At 34.7% G+C, this 21,790-nt stretch overlaps 1 protein-coding gene across 5 annotated transcripts in view; it reads left to right on the top strand.

The window, feature by feature from the left end:
* LOC149785947 (ralBP1-associated Eps domain-containing protein 1-like) overlaps positions 1-21,790 on the top strand; it is a 144,313-nt gene that overhangs the window by 83,431 nt on the left and 39,092 nt on the right. For all 5 annotated transcript variants that reach the window (XR_016424846.1, XM_089976197.1, XM_089976195.1 and 2 more), the window contains exons 6-8: positions 1,405-1,726; positions 9,400-9,582; positions 18,624-18,687. Coding sequence is in view for 4 of the 5 variants with exons in the window: in XM_089976197.1 (XP_089832323.1) it covers positions 1,405-1,726; positions 9,400-9,582; positions 18,624-18,687 (569 nt within the window). In the remaining variant the exon portion in view is untranslated. The remainder of the gene's footprint in view (positions 1-1,404; positions 1,727-9,399; positions 9,583-18,623; positions 18,688-21,790) is intronic.

Genomic DNA, 21,790 nt, shown 5'->3' with positions numbered 1-21,790 from the left:
AATCACAGGATTTTGCTGTTTAACAATGTGCAGAAAATAAAATTATGTGCACTACATTTATACATATATAACCTAAGTATTGACATGTAAAACAGGTCTATAGCTATAATTTTTATGCTGTTATAATGTTGTAATTTTTAAGTGCAGTAAAATATAATTGAACATTACAATAAAATATAATTAAACATTACAGTATACAAAGAGTAAAATTGTTAGTGCTCTGAAGTACTTTTAAAAATAGTTGCCTAGACCTGACCCCATCCAACATGACTGTGCATGTGACATGTGGAAGAACAGATGCTATTAAGGGAGTGGTAATATGCATGACTTTATGCAAATTGTGTCCCATCTTGCAAGTACTTGTTTTCACAAGCCCTCTCACATTACAATCCCTTTATGCCCTTAGGTTGGTTCACTGACCATTCAATCAAAACATTAGCCATTTCATTTAAACAGGGATCAACTTTTGTCTGTTTGTTTTTTGCTATACCCTAGTACACACCTCAGTGGTAAATACAGGTGATCACGACAGGTGTGTCATGTAGAAATTTAGGCACATATAGAGATGCCATGAAAATTTCATGCTAATATTACACTGAGTCCTGGAGAACCCGTAATAAATATTGAAACTATACAATAATAGACAATCTTTAGATGACTTCTCAAAAAGCACTCAACAAGATTTGTCCAAATTTGACACTGGCCTGGTTTCAGGACCTTTCAGATTTATGCAAGTAAAGCCAGTCCACCATCAACTGTGATTACTGTTACTAAAAATAGAAAAACATATATAAAGAACCTGATTTAAAAATGTAAAAAAAAATTAACATAATTTCACCAGTTTTGAGCATCCTGGCATTGAGGCCTGTTATTAGTGGACAAGTGATAAGATGGCATGCAAGCGGGCTGGCTTGTATCTGCTTACTTTCTAACCTCCTAAACACAGGCAAGATGGAGGCATCTATTTTACAGTGGTTTTATTATTCTTGTAGGTGTTAATGCATTTCTCAAAAAATGTTGCAATACACAGACATGAAATTTTATGGGTATATCTGTCTAGGACGGAGGTGCACAACCTTTTTCAGCCAAGGGCTAGATTGCATTTTCAAACACTAATTTCTTTAATATAATTACTGTTCACGGGCCAGATTTCTGTATTGTTTTAATTTGCCCTGAGGGCCAGACAGAACATGTTCACGGGCTGAATCCGGCCTGCAGGCCATGGTTTGTGCATCCCTGATCTAGGAGATTACTACTTAATGTCTGCAAAGAAGGTCACATTGGCCACAGTGAACTAATTTCATGCTTCGTAATGACATTTAGTCAGGTGAGACATAAAATTGAAAGGAATTTTTTATTTTTCTTCTCTTTATGACTTATATGGATCAAATTATTTTCTTACAGTCTGACATTGGCCAGCAGGAGACCAGATCTCCCACCTTTTCCCCATCCCAGTCCCCAGCCATTTCTCCTATAGTCAGTCCACAAGTTCCTGTAACCAGTGGTCATATCGGCATCCACAATTCAAGCATTCCACCAGTAGTGTCAGCAGCAGCAGTGACCATATCTTTGCCTGCAGGCCATTTCCCTGTCCAGCCACAGATAGTGGCCAGTCAGGCCCGTGGCCATGGAGATCAGGAGGACTCCCCAGCCCATCAGCAACAGCAGAATAATATAGGGCCAGATGATATTGGTTGGGCTTCTTTTGACGATGAAGAAAAACATGGTGAGATTTTAAATAAATAAAGATGAATAAAATGTAAAATTGTGGGTTAAATTTGATAGAAATAGTTACTATCTTTTGTCACAGTAATAGTCTAATGCCTTGGGTGATTAGAGCACTCATCAAGAATTAGTTAGATTCAGAGTTTGAGCTGTGATATTTGATGGCAGTGGTTAAATCACTTGACATTAGCATGACTATCAACATTGGTACATCTCTGTTGTCCATGGAGAAATAGGTATGCATCTTTGAATAGCAGGGAATTATGTTGCAAAAAAAATGGGTCTAGTACATAAGCTTGAATGGTTCAGGTGATTAGAGCACCCATCTTGAAATTGGGTATATCATGGTGTGCCCAATTTCAACCACAAACATTTTCCCATATGACTCGTGCATTAAAGTTCTTCTGTTCCCCATATTTGGGGTTCACTGTTTCTAATGAACAAATATTTTCCCATCAGCACTGTTCTTAGAATTTTTAAAAAATCTTCATGTTGTGACGTATTGAGACAGGCAAAGAAGTTACTCAGTAAAAGAGGTCTTAAGCATTTTGGGCAAAGTCAAGTTGTTACCTGGAGTGGGAACTGGTTATATGCTTGATATGATCAGAGGTACACACCTTTTTTAATTTGGTAACATTATCATCAGTGTTAGAGGAAATGATGTTAACAACAGCATTGATACTGAACAAAATGAAGACAGCTTTTACCACATTCTAAATATCTACTTGGACAACCCAGCTTGTAGAGTGTTCATTTGCACAATTTCTCCAAGATACGACATTGATGTTGGAAACTTGACTGTCTCAATAGAGCATCTTTGTAGTGAACGGACCACAAACTAAATGACACTGAAAATGTATTTGTTACAAAGTCTGACTTGGTGTTGGAAGATCTTATGGCTAAGGACAGAACTCATTTTCAAAGGCAAATACAATATTCAAAGATATTATAGCAACCAAGGTAACACTTTCAGCAAACCAGACAAGCTAGGGTGGTGCTACAATTGCTTTCAACCTGGGGATGGTTTAGATTTATGCCATCATACTGGGAAAATTTAATGCCATAAGTTTTGGGAATATGGACACAAGGGAGAGCATGGTGAATTGTTCACCCTAGCAACAGGTGGTAGGCATTTGGCTATGAAGGTACATCATTTTTCAATTGTTTCATGTTTCTGTTTTTTAAAGACAAAGCCTTGGGAACTCTACTGGGTGATGATGCCCATGTTGTTTGCCTTGGGACCAGAGTTAGACATTTTGTCTATCAAACTGACAACTGTGATGGATGTTTTAAAAGTAGAAGTACATTATGTGTTTGTAAATATTCTAACAAATGTTCTAACAAAGGCTACATGTATGCTTCAAGAAATTTTAAAATGTTGGGGTGAAAATAAATTCCAAATCTGACTCTCGTAGTAATATTTACTTTAAGGACAAATTAGAATTTGGAATTTAAGGAAACAGTCTACACATCAGGCATATAAACATACAAGGAATGAATAATAAATTAGACCTATCACAATTATTATTATCATCACAAGGAATGAATAATAAATTAGACCTATCACAGTTATTATTATCATCACAAGGAATGAATAATAAATTAGACCTATCACAATTGTTATCATCATCACAAGGAATGAATAATAAATTAGACCTATCACAATTATTATTATCATCACAAGGAATGAATAATAAATTAGACCTATCACAATTATTATCATCATCACAAGGAATGAATAATAAATTAGACCTATCACAATTATTATTATCATCACAAGGAATGAATAATAAATTAGACAGACCTATCACAATTATTATTATCATCACAAGGAATGAATAATAAATTAGACCTATCACAATTATTATTATCATCACAAGGAATGAATAATAAATTAGACCTATCACAATTATTATCATCATCACAAGGAATGAATAATAAATTAGACCTATCACAATTATTATTATCATCACAAGGAATGAATAATAAATTAGACAGACCTATCACAATTATTATTATCATCACAAGGAATGAATAATAAATTAGACAGACCTATCACAATTATTATTATCATCACAAGGAATGAATAATAAATTAGACAGACCTATTACAACTATTATTATCATCACAAGGAATCAATAATAAATTAGACCTATCACAATTATTATTATCATCACAAGGAATGAATAATAAATTAGACCTATCACAATTATCATCATCACAAGGAATGAATAATAAATTAGACAGACCTATCACAATTATTATTATCATCACAAGGAATGAATAATAAATTAGACAGACCTATCACAATTATTATTATCATCACAAGGAATGAATAATAAATTAGACCTATCACAATTATTATTATCATCACAAGGAATGAATAATAAATTAGACCTATCACAATTATTATCATCATCACAAGGAATGAATAATAAATTAGACCTATCACAATTATTATTATCATCACAAGGAATGAATAATAAATTAGACCTATCACAATTATTATTATCATCACAAGGAATGAATAATAAATTAGACCTATCACAATTATTATTATCATCACAAGGAATGAATAATAAATTAGACAGACCTATCACAATTATTATTATCATCACAAGGAATGAATAATAAATTAGACAGACCTATCACAATTATTATTATCATCACAAGGAATGAATAATAAATTAGACCTATCACAATTATTATTATCATCACAAGGAATGAATAATAAATTAGACAGACCTATCACAATTATCATCATCACAAGGAATGAATAATAAATTAGACAGACCTATCACAATTATTATTATCATCACAAGGAATGAATAATAAATTAGACAGACCTATCACAATTATTATTATCATCACAAGGAATGAATAATAAATTAGACCTATCACAATTATTATTATCATCACAAGGAATGAATAATAAATTAGACCTATCACAATTATTATTATCATCACAAGGAATGAATAATAAATTAGACCTATCACAATTATTATTATCATCACAAGGAATGAATAATAAATTAGACAGACCTATCACAATTATTATTATCATCACAAGGAATGAATAATAAATTAGACAGACTAGCACAATTATTATTATCATCACAAGGAATGAATAATAAATTAGACAGACCTATCACAATTATTATTATCATCACAAGGAATGAATAATAAATTAGACAGACTATCACAATTATTATTATCATCACAAGGAATGAATAATAAATTAGACCTATCACAATTATTATTATCATCACAAGGAATGAATAATAAATTAGACCTATCACAATTATTATTATCATCACAAGGAATGAATAATAAATTAGACCTATCACAATTATTATTATCATCACAAGGAATGAATAATAAATTAGACCTATCACAATTATTGTTAACATCACAAGGAATGAATAATAAATTAGACCTATCACAATTATTATTATCATCACAAGGAATGAATAATAAATTAGACCTATCACAATTATTATTATCATCACAAGGAATGAATAATAAATTAGACAGACCTATCACAATTATTATTATCATCACAAGGAATGAATAATAAATTAGACAGACTATCACAATTATTATTATCATCACAAGGAATGAATAATAAATTAAACCTATCACAATTATTATTATCATCACAAGGAATGAATAATAAATTAGACCGACCTATCACAATTATTATTATCATCACAAGGAATGAATAATAAATTAGACCTATCACAATTATTATTATCATCACAAGGAATGAATAATAAATTAGACCGACCTATCACAATTATTATTATCATCACAAGGAATGAATAATAAATTAGACCTGTCACAATTATTATTATCATCACAAGGAATGAATAATAAATTAGACCTATCACAATTATTATTATCATCACAAGGAATGAATAATAAATTAGACAGACCTATCACAATTATTATTATCATCACAAGGAATGAATAATAAATTAGACCTATCACAATTATTATTATCATCACAAGGAATGAATAATAAATTAGACCTATCACAATTATTATTATCATCACAAGGAATGAATAATAAATTAGACAGACCTATCACAATTATTATTATCATCACAAGGAATGAATAATAAATTAGACCTATCACAATTATTATTATCATCACAAGGAATGAATAATAAATTAGACCGACCTATCACAGTTATTATTATCATCACAAGGAATGAATAGTAAATTAGACCTATCACAATTATTATTATCATCACAAGGAATGAATAATAAATTAGACCTATCACAATTATTATTATCATCACAAAGAATGAATAATAAATTAGACCTATCACAATTATTATTATCATCACAAGGAATGAATAATAAATTAGACCTATCACAATTATTATTATCATCACAAGGAATGAATAATAAATTAGACAGACCTATCACAATTATTATTATCATCACAAGGAATGAATAATAAATTAGACCTATCACAATTATTATTATCATCACAAGGAATGAATAATAAATTAGACAGACCTATCACAATTATTATTATCATCACAAGGAATGAATAATAAATTAGACCTATCACAATAATTATTATCATCACAAGGAATGAATAATAAATTAGACCTATCACAATTATTATTATCATCACAAGGAACGAATAATAAATTAGACAGACCTATCACAATTATTATTATCATCACAAGGAATGAATAATAAATTAGACCTATCACAATTATTATTATCATCACAAGGAATGAATAATAAATTAGACAGACCTATCACAATTATTATTATCATCACAAGGAATGAATAATAAATTAGACAGACCTATCACAATTATTATTATCATCACAAGGAATGAATAATAAATTAGACCTATCACAATTATTATTATCATCACAAGGAATGAATAATAAATTAGACCTATCACAATTATTATTATTATCACAAGGAATGAATAATAAATTAGACCTATCACAATTATTATTATCATCACAAGGAATGAATAATAAATTAGACAGACCTATCACAATTATTATTATCATCACAAGGAATGAATAATAAATTAGACAGACCTATCACAATTATTATTATCATCACAAGGAATGAATAATAAATTAGACCTATCACAATTATTATTATCATCACAAGGAATGAATAATAAATTAGACCTATCACAATTATTATTATCATCACAAGGAATGAATAATAAATTAGACCTATCACAATTATTATTATCATCACAAGGAATGAATAATAAATTAGACCCATCACAATTATTATTATCATCACAAGGAATGAATAATAAATTAGACCCATCACAATTATTATTATCATCACAAGGAATGAATAATAAATTAGACCTATCACAATTATTATTATCATCACAAGGAATGAATAATAAATTAGACCTATCACAATTATTATTATCATCACAAGGAATGAATAATAAATTAGACCCATCACAATTATTATTATCATCACAAGGAATGAATAATAAATTAGACCTATCACAATTATTATTATCATCACAAGGAATGAATAATAAATTAGACCTATCACAATTATTATTATCATCACAAGGAATGAATAATAAATTAGACAGACCCATCACAATTATTATTATCATCACAAGGAATGATTAATAAATTAGACAGACCTATCACAATTATTATTATCACAAGGAATGAATAATAAATTAGACCTATCACAATTATTATTATCATCACAAGGAATGAATAATAAATTAGACCTATCACAATTATTATCATCATCACAAGGAATGAATAATAAATTAGACCTATCACAATTATTATTATCATCACAAGGAATGAATAATAAATTAGACAGGCCTATCACAATTATTATTATCATCACAAGGAATGAATAATAAATTAGACCTATCACAATTATTATTATCATCACAAGGAATGAATAATAAATTAGACCTATCACAATTATTATTATCATCACAAGGAATGAATAATAAATTAGACCTATCACAATTATTATTATCATCACAAGGAATGAATAATAAATTAGACCTATCACAATTATTATTATCATCACAAGGAATGAATAATAAATTAGACAGACCTATCACAATTATTATTATCATCACAAGGAATGAATAATAAATTAGACCTATCACAATTATTATTATCATCACAAGGAATGAATAATAAATTAGACCTATCACAATTAATATTATCATCACAAGGAATGAATAATAAATTAGACAGACCTATCACAATTATTATTATCATCACAAGGAATGAATAATAAATTAGACCTATCACAATTATTATTATCATCTAAGGTCAATAATGTCCTTATTTTAGGTTGAACAGAAACAAAGTTAAATGATAATCATGCAAATGACTTATTGTTTATTGATGGTTATGGCACACCAGTCAGACTTGATTGAGGTTCAGGGGGTGGAGGTGTTATTATTTATGTAAGAAATGGTTTATCAGTTGAAAGGAGAAAAGAGCTAGAATCACTGAAATTGAAGCAGTATTGATCCAGGTAAAGCAATCAAATATAGGGCTTTGTCTGTTGGTATCATTTTATGAAGGTCAGATGAAATGAGTATTTTGAAAAGCAACTAGATAAAGCTATTGATGACCAAAATGAAATGTATGGGTGACAGAGATCTTATGAATAATCAGTTTACCACAAAATGGTTGAATTTCATGGAGGCTTCTTGTTTAACCCCGTTTATGGACCATCCAACATGAGAAAGTCACATAGATCATTTCTTTACAAATATGGAAGAAAATGTGACAAAAATTACATATACCTAGGATAGTTCATAGTGACCTATTTTCTTAACCAGAAAATCCAGTCTAATATCCAGAATTCCAAAACTGTAACATATAGGTCATTTAAACATTATGTTAAAAACATATCAGGTATGTATAATTTCACTGAATAATGACAAGCATTAACACATTGAAAGTAACTCCTGCTTTAGTTCTGCTGGTGGGAGCCCCGACAACAACAACAACAAGCTCTGCTGGTGGTTTTATTATTTCTAGTTTATGCATTTTTAAAATTGTTGAAAATCACAAGTAAGTATATTTTCTGACTTGAAAATTTGAGTACCAATTTATTAAAATATGATACCAGGATTGCAACAATGAAAATAGTGTTTGGTGGTTAATTGCTAAGATAAAAAGTCATACATGTTATGTATATATTCAGTACAAACTATTTCAGTAACAGGTGTCATTTTTTAGAATTTGAGTACTCGTACCTTGAAATGGCAATTATTCACTACGTTTGGATCCTCATACATTCATGTTCCTTTGGAAGGTCATAATTTTCACACTTCGATAAACACATATGGCAAAACTTGATGTCACAGTACATGGATGAGATCAACCTAAGAGTGTGATCTAGTACAAACCAGTTTGATTGTTGCATGCTGCAATGTCAGAATGAAAGCTATGCATGTTGAAAATAATTGTGGGTCATTTTGAAAATTAAAGTTATTTGACTAAGAGCACAACTTACATTGGCAGGGGGCAACTCTAATGTGTAACTTTATTCTTTATTATCCTTTCTCTTCGGTATCTACCTTGGCTATGTCATCCACCAAGTCCATGCCATTTTCTGGTACAGTTGTTATTTTGAAAACGTTAGCCTGATCATTTCCATCATATCACACAGGTCTGTTGGGAACAGGACCAAAAAAAAATTGGGAGCACCTTGAACCCCCAAACTTTGATTCCTCATCCATTAGTTCTGATCCTGAAAGTGTTGATGATGTCTGGAGTATAACAGATGAGCAGAGAGAATACTATGTCAGGCAGTTCCAAACCATGCAACCGGACATCAGCGGTGTTATTCTGGGTATGTTATCTTATTGTTGCCTTCCTCTAATTTGTGTTAGACTAAGTTGAGTTGTTTGTTTTTTTGGTTCTATAATCTTTTCACTATTAATGTAGTGACTTTACCATTCACTTCATTTTAGTTGAGAAATTAAAGTTTAAAAAGGTAATTCACTAATGACTAAAATGAAATGCTTTATTCAATTTATTTTCATGACTAGGTTAAGAATGCCATGAAAAGTTTGTACCCTAAACCCTTACTTTTCCCTACAGTAAGAATCCCACAGAAAGCTTGTACCCTAAACCCTGACTTTCCACTCCAATAAGAATGCCATGAAAAGCTTGTACTCTGAACCCTGACTTTCCACTACAGTAAGAATGCCATGAAAAACTTGTACCTGGAACCCTGACTTTCCACTGTAATAAAAATGCCATGAAAATCTTGTACCTGGAACCCTGACTTTCCACTCCAAGAAGAATGCCTTGAAAAGCTTGTACTCTGAACCCTGACTTTCCATTACAATAAGAGTGCCATGAAAATCTTGTACCTGGAACCCTGACTTTCCACTGCAATAAGAATGCCATGAGAAGCTTGTACCTGGAACCCTGACTTTCCACTGCAATAAGAATGCCATGAGAAGCTTGTACCTGGAACACTGACTTTCCACTACAATAAGAATGCCATGAAAATCTTGTACCTGGAACCCTGACTTTCCATTGCAATAAGAATGCCATGAAAAGCTTGTACATGGAACCCTGACTTTCCATTACAATAAGAATGCCATGAAAAGCTTGTACCCTAAACCCTTACTTCTCACTACAGTAAGAATCCCATGGAAAGCTTGTACCCTAAACCCTGACTTTCCACTCCAATAAGAATGCCATGAAAAGCTTGTACTCTGAACCCTGACTTTCCACTACAGTAAGAATGCCATGAAAATCTTGTACCTGGAACCCTGACTTTCCACTGCAATAAGAAAATCATGAAAAGCTTGTACCCTAAACCCTGACTTTCCACTCCAATAAGAATCCCATGAAAATTTTGTATCTGGAACCCTGACTTTCCACTGCAATAAAAATGCCATGAAAACCTTGTACCTGGAACCCTGACTTTCCACTCCAATAAGAATGCCATGAAAAGCTTGTACTCTGAACCCTGACTTTCCACTACAGTAAGAATGCCATGAAAAACTTGTACCTGGAACCCTGACTTTCCACTGCAATAAAAATGCCATGAAAATCTTGTACCTGGAACCCTGACTTTCCACTCCAAGAAGAATGCCTTGAAAAGCTTGTACTAAGAACCCTGACTTTCCATTACAATAAGAGTGCCATGAAAATCTTGTACCTGGAACCCTGACTTTCCATTGCAATAAGAAAATCATGAAAAGCTTGTACCCTAAACCCTGACTTTCCACTCCAATAAGAATCCCATGAAAAGCTTGTATCTGGAACCCTGACTTTCCACTGCAATAAGAATGCCATGAGAAGCTTGTACCTGGAACCCTGACTTTCCACTCCAATAAGAATGCCATGAAAATCTTGTACCTGGAACACTGACTTTCCACTGCAATAAGAATACCATGAAAATCTTGTACCTGGAACACTGACTTTCCACTACAATAAGAATGCCATAAAACTCTTGTACCTGGAACACTGACTTTCCACTGCAATAAGAATGCCATGAAAATCTTGTACCTGGAACACTGACTTTCCACTACAGTAAGAATGCCATGAAAATCTTGTACCTGGAACACTGACTTTCCACTGCAATAAGAATGCCATGAAAATCTTGTACCTGGAACCCTGACTTTCCACTACAGTAAGAATGCCATGAGAAGCTTGTACCTGGAACCCTGACTTTCCACTGCAATAAGAATGCCATGAAAATCTTGTACCTGGAACACTGACTTTCCACTGCAATAAGAATGTCATGAAAATCTTGTACCTGGAACCCTGACTTTCCACTACAGTAAGAATGCCATGAAAAACTTGTACCTGGAACCCTGACTTTCCACTGCAATAAGAATGCCATGAAAATTTTGTATCTGGAACCCAGACTTTCCACTACAGTAAGAATGCCGTGAAAAACTTGTACCTGGAACACTGACTTTCCACTACAATAAGAATGCCATGAAAAGCTTGTACATGGAACCCTGACTTTCCATTGCAATAAGAATGCCATGAAAAGCTTGTACCTGGAACCCTGACTTTCCATTGCAATAAGAATGCCATGAAAAGCTTGTACATGGAACCCTGACTTTCCATTGCAATAAGAATGCCATGAAAATCTTGTACCTGGAACCCTGACTTTCCACTACAGTAAGAATGCCATGAGAAGCTTGTACCTGGAACCCTGACTTTCCACTACAGTAAGAATGCCATGGAAAGCTTGTACTCTGAACACTTACTTTCCACTGCAGTAAGAATGCCATGAAAAGCTTGTACATGGAACCCTGACTTTCCACTGCAATAAGAATGCCATGAAAATCTTGTACCTGGAACCCTGACTTTCCACTACAATAAGAATGCCATGAAAATCTTGTACCTGGAACACTGACTTTCCACTGCAATAAGAATGCCATGAAAATCTTGTACCTGGAACCCTGACTTTCCACTACAGTAAGAATGCCATGAAAAGCTTGTACCTGGAACCCTGACTTTCCACTGTAATAAGAATGCCATGAAAAGCTTGTACCTGGAACACTGACTTTCCACTACAATAAGAATACCATGAAAATCTTGTACCTGGTACACTGACTTTCCACTACAGTAAGAATGCCATGAAAAGCTTGTACCTGGAACACTGACTTTCCACTACAGTAAGAATGCCGTGAAAAACTTGTACCTGGAACACTGACTTTCCACTACAATAAGAATGCCATGAAAAGCTTGTACATGGAACCCTGACTTTCCACTGCAATAAGAATGCCATGAAAAACTTATACCTGGAACCCTGACTTTCCACTGCAATAAGAATGCCATGAAAATTTTGTATCTGGAACCCAGACTTTCCACTACAGTAAGAATGCCGTGAAAAACTTGTACCTGGAACCCTGACTTTCCACTACAATAAGAATGCCATGAAAAGCTTGTACATGGAACCCTGACTTTCCATTGCAATAAGAATGCCATGAAAAGCTTGTACATGGAACCCTGACTTTCCATTGCAATAAGAATGCCATGAATAGCTTGTACCTGGAACCCTGACTTTCCTCTACAGTAAGAATACCATGAGAAGCTTGTACCTGGAACCCTGACTTTCCACTACAGTAAGAATGCCATGAAAAGCTTGTACATGGAACACTGACTTTCCACTACAGTAAGAATGCCATGAAAAACTTGTACCTGGAACCCTGACTTTCCACTACAGTAAGAATGCCATGAAAAGCTTGTACCTGGAACCCTGACTTTCCACTACAGTAAGAATGCCATGAGAAGCTTGAACCTGGAACCCTGACTTTCCACTACAGTAAGAATGCCATGAAAAACTTGTACCTGGAACCCTGACTTTCCACTGCAATAAGAATGCCATGAAAATTTTGTATCTGGAACCCAGACTTTCCACTACAGTAAGAATGCCGTGAAAAACTTGTACCTGGAACACTGACTTTCCACTACAATAAGAATGCCATGAAAAGTTTGTACATGGAACCCTGACTTTCCACTACAGTAAGAATGCCATGAAAAACTTGTACATGGAACCCTGACTTTCCATTGCAATAAGAATGCCATGAAAAGCTTGTACCTGGAACCCTGACTTTCCACTACAGTAAGAATGCCATGAGAAGCTTGTACCTGGAACCCTGACTTTCCACTACAATAAGAATGCCATGAAAAGCTTGTACATGGAACCCTGACTTTCCATTGCAATAAGAATGCCATGAAAAACTTGTACCTGGAACACTGACTTTCCACTACAATAAGAATGCCATGAAAAGCTTGTAGCTGGAACCCTGACTTACCATTGCAATAAGAATGCCATGAAAAGCTTGTACCTGGAACCCTGACTTTCCATTGCAATAAGAATGCCATGAAAAGCTTGTACATGGAACCCTGACTTTCCATTGCAATAAGAATGCCATGAAAATCTTGTACCTGGAACCCTGACTTTCCACTACAGTAAGAATGCCATGAGAAGCTTGTACCTGGAACCCTGACTTTCCACTACAGTAAGAATGCCATGGAAAGCTTGTACTCTGAACACTTACTTTCCACTGCAATAAGAATGCCATGAAAAGCTTGTACCTGGAACACTGACATGACACCACAATAAGAATGCCACGAGGCATGGCATAGAGAGCATTCATATGATGTCGTCAGTTTCAGTTTTTGCCATCTTAGATTTTAACATTGAAAGTATTGCCACACTACTAGTGTATTTGTCACAAAATACATTGGTTTTCTAAAATAAGCTTCTACCTGGATATGTTGTTATGGCAGATAGAAGTTTTAATGCTAACTCATTAACCCCTAAATGTTTTTGTCATTTTCATCTGAAATGTGAGTAAGAAAACATTTTGTGGGCTATTTCTTAATACATCCTAATACATTGACTTCCAAGTGATTTGCCATTAACCTAATACCTAGTTGTGTTAGAAACACAACTAGGTATTAGATCTTTTTTTGATTAACAGACGAATTGTTTTGTGGGCGAGTACATAGTATTGATACTCTATTCATGCTATACATTAGACATGTATACATAAACAGTACACATGTATATGTACCAATGTGTCGTTCTCTGAATAAAGTAAAATATTATACATGCCTTCTCTGTTTTCACTACAAGTGTTTTTTTTCCATTCAATATGCATCATTTTAAGATGGTAACTTTGCCAATCAAGCACATAGTTTTGCACCTGCGTTTATTACTTACCCCCCCCCCCCCCCCCGCAATGTTTTTTGGGATACGTGCATTATTTTCTTCAGCTAACTGACCTGGTTGCTTATAACACAGTTCAGACTATAACACTGTCGGGTTCTATGGCTCCCAACCGTGTTATAGTGGGGTCATACTGTATAAAGCTGAATTCTTGTTTTGGGGAGGGCTGGATATGCAAGGTACTTGTGCTTGTATTCCTAACGTTAATGTGATCAGGGAACATATTCGAAGAAGAAACAGATTACCAGACCAAAGATAGAAGTGTTACAATAGGCAAAATGAGGGGAATGTACAAGTTGCTATGGCAAAAACACCCAATAGGCACAGTAACTGCTTCGAAGTTCAAGGTAGTTTTTCATACCAAGAAAACAACGCCAGCACCTCACCTTATCAAAAACATCTGTTATCCTTACTTGAGAAAATTAAAATCCATTCAGACCAATTAACTAATTAGCTGGAAACTAGTGATCAATACAGACAGTGAGAGAACCACACCAATTTCATGGTCTGTAGTTCTGGTTTTGTCATTAATATGACTACTCCAGAGATTGGTGCATCCCATCAAGGCATCCCATCATGCAGCTGTTGCAGAGTTGGATCTTGGAGATAAAGTCCATATACCTTGACAAACTCAGACTTGAGTGAAGCTGACCTTGATAAATTATGCCTTGTGCAAGTCTTTGTTCACTTTGCCTCATGAATCTGTCTTGATCTAGCTGCTGCATATTTTTATGTTCCGGTCTGTCAGTCCTTATGTAAATTTCTGCGGTTTACATACCAAGGAAATTATCAGTTTCATGCTCTCGCCTGGTTTGAACACAAGACCTTGGGCCTTTATGAATCTACTTCACTGCATTGTATTCCCAGTTTTGCACTACTTCATCTGTTTCCACAGCAGCATATTTGGACAACATCTTCATCAGTTTCATTCAAGTCAGGGGAAAGAATGTCTCATTTTCCTTTTACATCATATAGGTTTTCTGTCAAGTCAGGGGAAAGAATGTCTCATTTCCCTTTTACATCATATAGGTTTTCTGTCAAGTCAGGAAAGAATGTCTTATTTCCCTTTCACATCATATAGGTTTTCTTTCAAGTCAGAGGAAAGAATGTCTCATTTCCCTTTTACATCATATAGGTTTTCTGATCAGTTTAGAAGTTTTTCCATCATGTTATGGATTTTTCATTAACCTCAACCTGGTATGTCTTCCCCACCCACAGGTGGTCTGAATCTGTGTCCTCACAGAATCCATTTCCAACACAAATGGATCACAACTAGGAAGTTTGTGCAGCTCCATAGATTATTCTGTGCAGCAGTTGATCTTATCCCATAAGGTTGCCTCTAAATGCAGTTGATCTTATCCCATAAGGTTGACTCTAAATGTGCCCATTGCAGATGACTTTGCTATCTCCCTTTTCCTTGCCACTCAATTACCAGATCAATGTAACGAGTGAGATAGTATCATTTCTGGAAATTGATAGTCAAACAGGAATACTTCTCAAACACACGGATGTGCCTGTGTGCTCAAATGCAAGCACCTATGGTTGAGCATCCTATCTGTTACCGGACTTTGACACTGTCAGTGACTAGTGGGGTCCAGAGGACACATTTCTCACATCTTTCTCTGTAAAATGAAAGCCTTTCGTTTTGGAACAATCATTTTTAGAAAAAGATGGAGCTCATCATGTCAGACAACTCAGCGGTGGTGATATACCTCCTCAAATAGGGTGGTACCAAGTCACCCATCTCTACATTCTGGACTGGGCATTCCATCCCAAGACATTCAGTTCAGTAAGGATTCACCTGGAAATTTTATGTGGTAAGAAAATCTCATTAAAACACATTGCCTCTGGTCAAGCTGATCACAGTTAGGGGAGTAGGTTAACCTTCATTTGGGAAATCCAGTATTCTCCCTACTTAAGTTACCTGGGTTGTAGGTTTGATACTCAACCTTCCTATTCTTCTCACATTAATGGGATAGGGGAACATATTCAAAGGAGAAATCAAAGTTTTTAATTTATTAGGTTTCTGCATGAATACTGGCCTGATCTTATTAAAATCCTCCCATCCTCCCTGCAATGCAAGCATCCCATTACATGATATTCTGCTCACCTTAAACTAGTGCCACCTGTTGGTGGCATGGGGCAGTAATAGGCAAGAGCTATTGCCATTTGTCTATATATGGTAGACATAAAGACGGATTTTTGTTTTTAGGATGATTATATTCAGGAGGTAGTAGGACTGATATTACTAAAGTTAATGTGATTGGGTAAGGAGAAACACAATGTACAAAAAATTTGGCTGAGTGGTCTAAAGCGCTTTCTGTTACGGATCACTGCCATCTCACCTCTGTCTGCGTGGGTTTGAGTCTAGGATTCGGCCAGTGTGGGTATGTGAGAAAGCTTGCCAGTAGCTTCTCGTGGGTCAACGGTTCTTCCCAGGGTTTTCCCAGGTTCTTCCTCCACCATTAATACTGTCTGCCATGAATAGCCTATCGTGTGCTGAAAAATGGCGTTAAACCCCACAACTAAATATTTGCATTTTAATGATTCACATTTTGTCATAATTTTGCAGAAAGAAAGTTCATGGAGCTTTTATACCTCTTTTGGTGTAACGTCACTTAAAGGTGGAACAATACTCATGACTGGTTTCACCTACCCATTGTTGATCTCATGCAAATAGTTTGTCAACTCCGTCTCAGTGATTGGTGGTATCTCATTGTATTTTCATATTTGGGAAGGAGTTGTCCGCATTCCTATTGCCTGATCCAGATTTTTTTTCGAAATTTGCACCGATGACAAGTCTGCCTTTTCAGTAGGACAGTAATTTATTTCCATCAGTGGTGTGGGGAGTAACCAGTAGGCTAGAGTCTGTTTTGAAGTTTTGGAGTCATGCAGTTTTACTGTTGATTCTAATGCAAATATTAGGAATGGAAAGTGAGAGAATGCTTCTACCAAACCTACTTTTCTTTCAAACTTTGTATTACCAAAACAGAAAATTTAAGAAATAATTAAAATAAGTTGATTTTTGTCCCCAGTCTGTGTCAGTTCAAAATATAGAGGATATTTGCTTGAACTGGGTGAATATTTTCATCCAGTATGTGATAAACTCTTTATTCTTACAAGTGGCAAAGCCAAGAGTTACATCATCAAGGTTTTTAAATGAAAGTCTGGAGTGTATTTCGAATTTGTGTGTTACTGTTGGCTCCGGTGGCCTAGTGGTTAGAGCATCCGCCTCGGAAGTGGAAGGTAGTGGGTTCGATCCCCGGCCGAGTCATACCAAAGACTTACAAAAATGGTACTAACAGCTGCCTCGCTTGGCACTCAGCATTAAGAGGTTAGTGTTAAGACTGGTCGGCCTGGTGTCAGGATAATGTGACTGGGTGGGACATCATGCTACATGTCTGCGGCATGATGCCCCAGTGCTAGACATCACTATAAACTGTCACACTGCAGACATCGTAGCAGTATGACTGAAATTTTTTAAAGCTATGTTAAAAATCCAAATCACAAAAACACATGCATCATAGCCCATGTTTCTGATCAGTCAGTAAGGAATCAGGTAGGTATGTACTAAACTACTTGTATTTATTGGTTAGGTCATGGTAGTGAGGAAGAAATTTATTATCTGTATTTCTTCATTTGCATGCACTTGTGAGCTAAACTGGAATGTGAGGACATAAATGAAATAAGGTGGTTGGTGGAAAGGAAAGAGAGAGAGAGAGATGGCATGTGTGTATTACATTTATCCGAATGTGGTATCCAATATTCATCCAGTAATTTCTCTTACCCATTCATAGGTAAATTGATTGTATGCATCAAGACTTTTCCAGGCTTTCATTTCCTGCAAGGTAGAAGAGCTCTTATCATAAATCCAATAATGTACTATATTTAGGAACAAGTCCTCTGTACTCATAATCATTTATTGGCTTGCATTTTACTTGTATATCTTTTCCATTGATGTACTGTCTGAAGTGTAAGTGTATTTTTGCTTTTGTTTGTGCTTCTCTGGTGATAGCTTTCACATTATTGTATTACAAATCAGCTTAACAACTACACGTGTCAGCCTCTGCTTGTAATCCAATATGGTGGTGTGTCCAATATATGCATATCAAACTCCAACATTACCAAATGTTGTAGGAGAGTCTTTTCATGAACTTATTTATTATTTAATATTTCAGGAAGTGTGGCAAAGGAGTTTTTTGAAAAGTCAAAGCTTCCAATTCAGGAGCTTTCAAAAATATGGTAAGTAAATGTGCAAGTTTTAAATATTTCTTACATCTTTTCTTCCATTATTGTGTCTTGTCAGGAAAGCATAGGAAACTAATAGAATCAAATGATGCAAGATGGGGAATCCCACTCCCATAAGGCTTTGCCAAGTTCATGCCTATACATTTTGATCCCAACTTGGGATTTTCCTATCAGACACCGATATATTATTTTTCTGTCATTTCTAAGCAGGAAATGGTAGTGAAAAAGAAGATAGCTTATCATTGGTATGGGTCTACCCATATACATCAAGAGCATTTTTGGAAAGTTTTATGTACCAAAAAGAGCATACAGAGTATAATTTACAGCAAAGAATTTGTTATAAACAAGATTACTGTTTATGATGAATATATTGATAGTGGAGGGTATTGCTATTCACAGCAAAAGGAAGTCACAGTGACCTATTTTTCATTCTTCGTTGATTTTGCTGTGTAGCTGGAATATGGCAGAGCAGGAAAGTTGTTGTAGAGTTAAATGCCAGCCAGTATAAATGGTGGAGGAAGAACCCTGAAAAACCCCATAAAGAACCACCGACCCACTATGAGCTAGTGGCAAGCTTTCTCACATACCCACATAGGCCAAACCTGAGACTCTAACCCACACAGACAGAGGTAAGATGGCAATGATCCATAATGGTGAGTGCTTTAAACCACTCAGCAACCCCAGAGCAGGAAAGACATAGCATTTTGCACAGTTCTTGTACTGGATATTTTTTTCCTTAGACTTAGAATTAACATTACTGTTAAGTTTCATTATTATGGTTAGATTTGACAATGGTGGCCATCTTTACAATCTTGTTACTACTCCTCCTGAATGGTTTGTTACATCAACACTTGGTTTCACTGAAAGACTTCTTATGGTGTATAGTTGGTCCTGCATTAAAATGGTGTCAGTCTGGAAACAAATACCACTACCATGGTGGTCAGCTTGGAAATCTTGTTTTCAGTACTTATGAATGGATAGCCATATTGATTGGCATGCGTTTTCACAGAAAACCTTATTATGTTTAGTTTGTCCTGATTGAAAATAATACTGATCCGACATCCAATATGGCTACCTTGGGGTTTTCACTAAAGACTTCTTATTATTGTATTATTAATAATGAGGACTTTGTATAGTGCCTATTCTTTAGAAGCTCTAAGCACTTTACAACATTAGAGAACACCTATAAGATAAAAAAGATATATAATGATATGATTACAAACACAAACACCATGAAATTAGAAAACATGCTGAAAATATTTAAGGTAGGAAACATTATTAGGTCTTTAAGTTTGTTCTTGCAGGCGAAATAAGTGAGTTTTGAGAGCACTCTTGAATGTGATCACTGTGTCTTTATGTCTAAGTTCAGTGGGCAATCCATTCCACTCTGCTTGGCCCTGGTATGCAAAAGAACGCTGTCCATATGACTTTGTTTTCTTAGTGGGAATAATGAGTATACGATTATCAGAAGAGGAGCGTATGTATCTTGCTGGTGTGTACACATGGGTGAGGTCGGATAGGTATGTTGGACTAGAGTCCATCAGTGAAACGTAGCACAGAAAACAAATTTTGTGTTATGTTTATCTGATTGGTCCTAAATAACTGTGGTGCCAATCTGATATTCAATATGGCTGCCATGGTTGGCCATCTTAAAAATCTTTTCATTACTGCTTGTCTGGAGTGATTTTTTTTATTTTATTGATTTTCACTAAGAGACATCTTGTGATGTCTAATTATTCTCTAATAAAAATGTAATGCAATATGGCTGCGACAATGACCATCTTGAAAATCTGCTACTCCTTCTGAATGGATGGCTGTATTAACTTATGGTTTTCACTTAAAGACCTTTTCATGATAATTAGTTGGTTCTAAATATTAATAATGCTGATCTAACAGCCAACATGGCCACCATGGCAAAAAAAATCTTGTTATCACTATTAAATTTTAACCAAACATTGTATTTAGTTGCATGAATAGCCAGCAACTTGATACTGATTTTAATGTCATAGGTCTTGACTTGGGGTTTTAACTGTAATGGCTTGTAAGCACGATGACACACACAAATATGGATCTGATTTTTAAAAAAAATCAGATCCCTGCTTGAGGATATATTAGAAGAATACCTTGAATGATGCTACTTTGTTTTTTCCCCAAAATATTAATTGCATATTTAACCAAACTTAGCATATGGGTATATCTTGATATTATCTGTGACAAATTAAATGATTATTTATCTTCAATGGTCAAAGGCCATGTTATGAATTTTGTAGCTGACTTACATGTATCTTTTGAACGTATGAACTTAGACATGTAAGAAAATGTGTTTGTTACCATATTTGGTTTGTTAGAGTTTATAAGGAATATCATTCATGGTTTCAGTACTCAGCAGTATGGCCAGAGTTTGTTATATTTTCTGAAAAGTGGGTCTTATATACATGTGGTTTTAACCATAACGCTTTTCATAATGTCTAGTTGTTCCTGTTTGAAATGGTACCAGTCAGACATCAAGTTAAGTCAAATGTGACTTGAAAATCCTGTTACCACTGCTTCTTTTGTTATATCTGCATATCACTACAGGACTAAACATTTCTAGTCAGAATCATACCAATCTGTTATCTAAAGTGGCCACCATAATTCTAAATGAAAATGTTGGCTGTAGAGACATACCCTTGGACACCCAGCTGTGGTAATCATCTTGAAAATCTTACCACTGCTCATCCTGAATGGATGGCCATATTGAAATTGGTACTGATTCCTCCAGTCTGATTAAAGATCAGTGAAGATCTGACAGCACCCACTTTGGGGTCATGTTCTGGTGACCTATGTTATTACCATAATTGCTAATTTTATCAGCCAATCAGATAAAGTCTTTTTCCTTCGCATATGGAGGACTGAGCAATATGGCTGAAGCACATCATTGTGTGCCAAACTTTGATTCACTTTCAAATTTCTGAATACTGCATTTCCATTTGCTGATTCAAATGTCGTTCAGATTGCTAATTCCTCTGAAGAGATGGTACATGGGGTTTTCAGTAAAAGATTCATAAATGTTTGTTTTTAGATGAAAATTGTGCCATTCAGACTGCTAACGTAGCCA

Source organism: Sinohyriopsis cumingii, chromosome 12 (assembly GCF_028554795.1).
Source record: "Sinohyriopsis cumingii isolate HCF-2022 chromosome 12, ASM2855479v2, whole genome shotgun sequence".
In the NCBI taxonomy this organism is placed as follows: Eukaryota; Metazoa; Mollusca; class Bivalvia; order Unionida; family Unionidae; genus Sinohyriopsis; species Sinohyriopsis cumingii.
The sequence above is the reverse complement of the archived record's forward strand: the minus strand, read 5'-3'. Positions and strand labels throughout refer to the sequence as shown.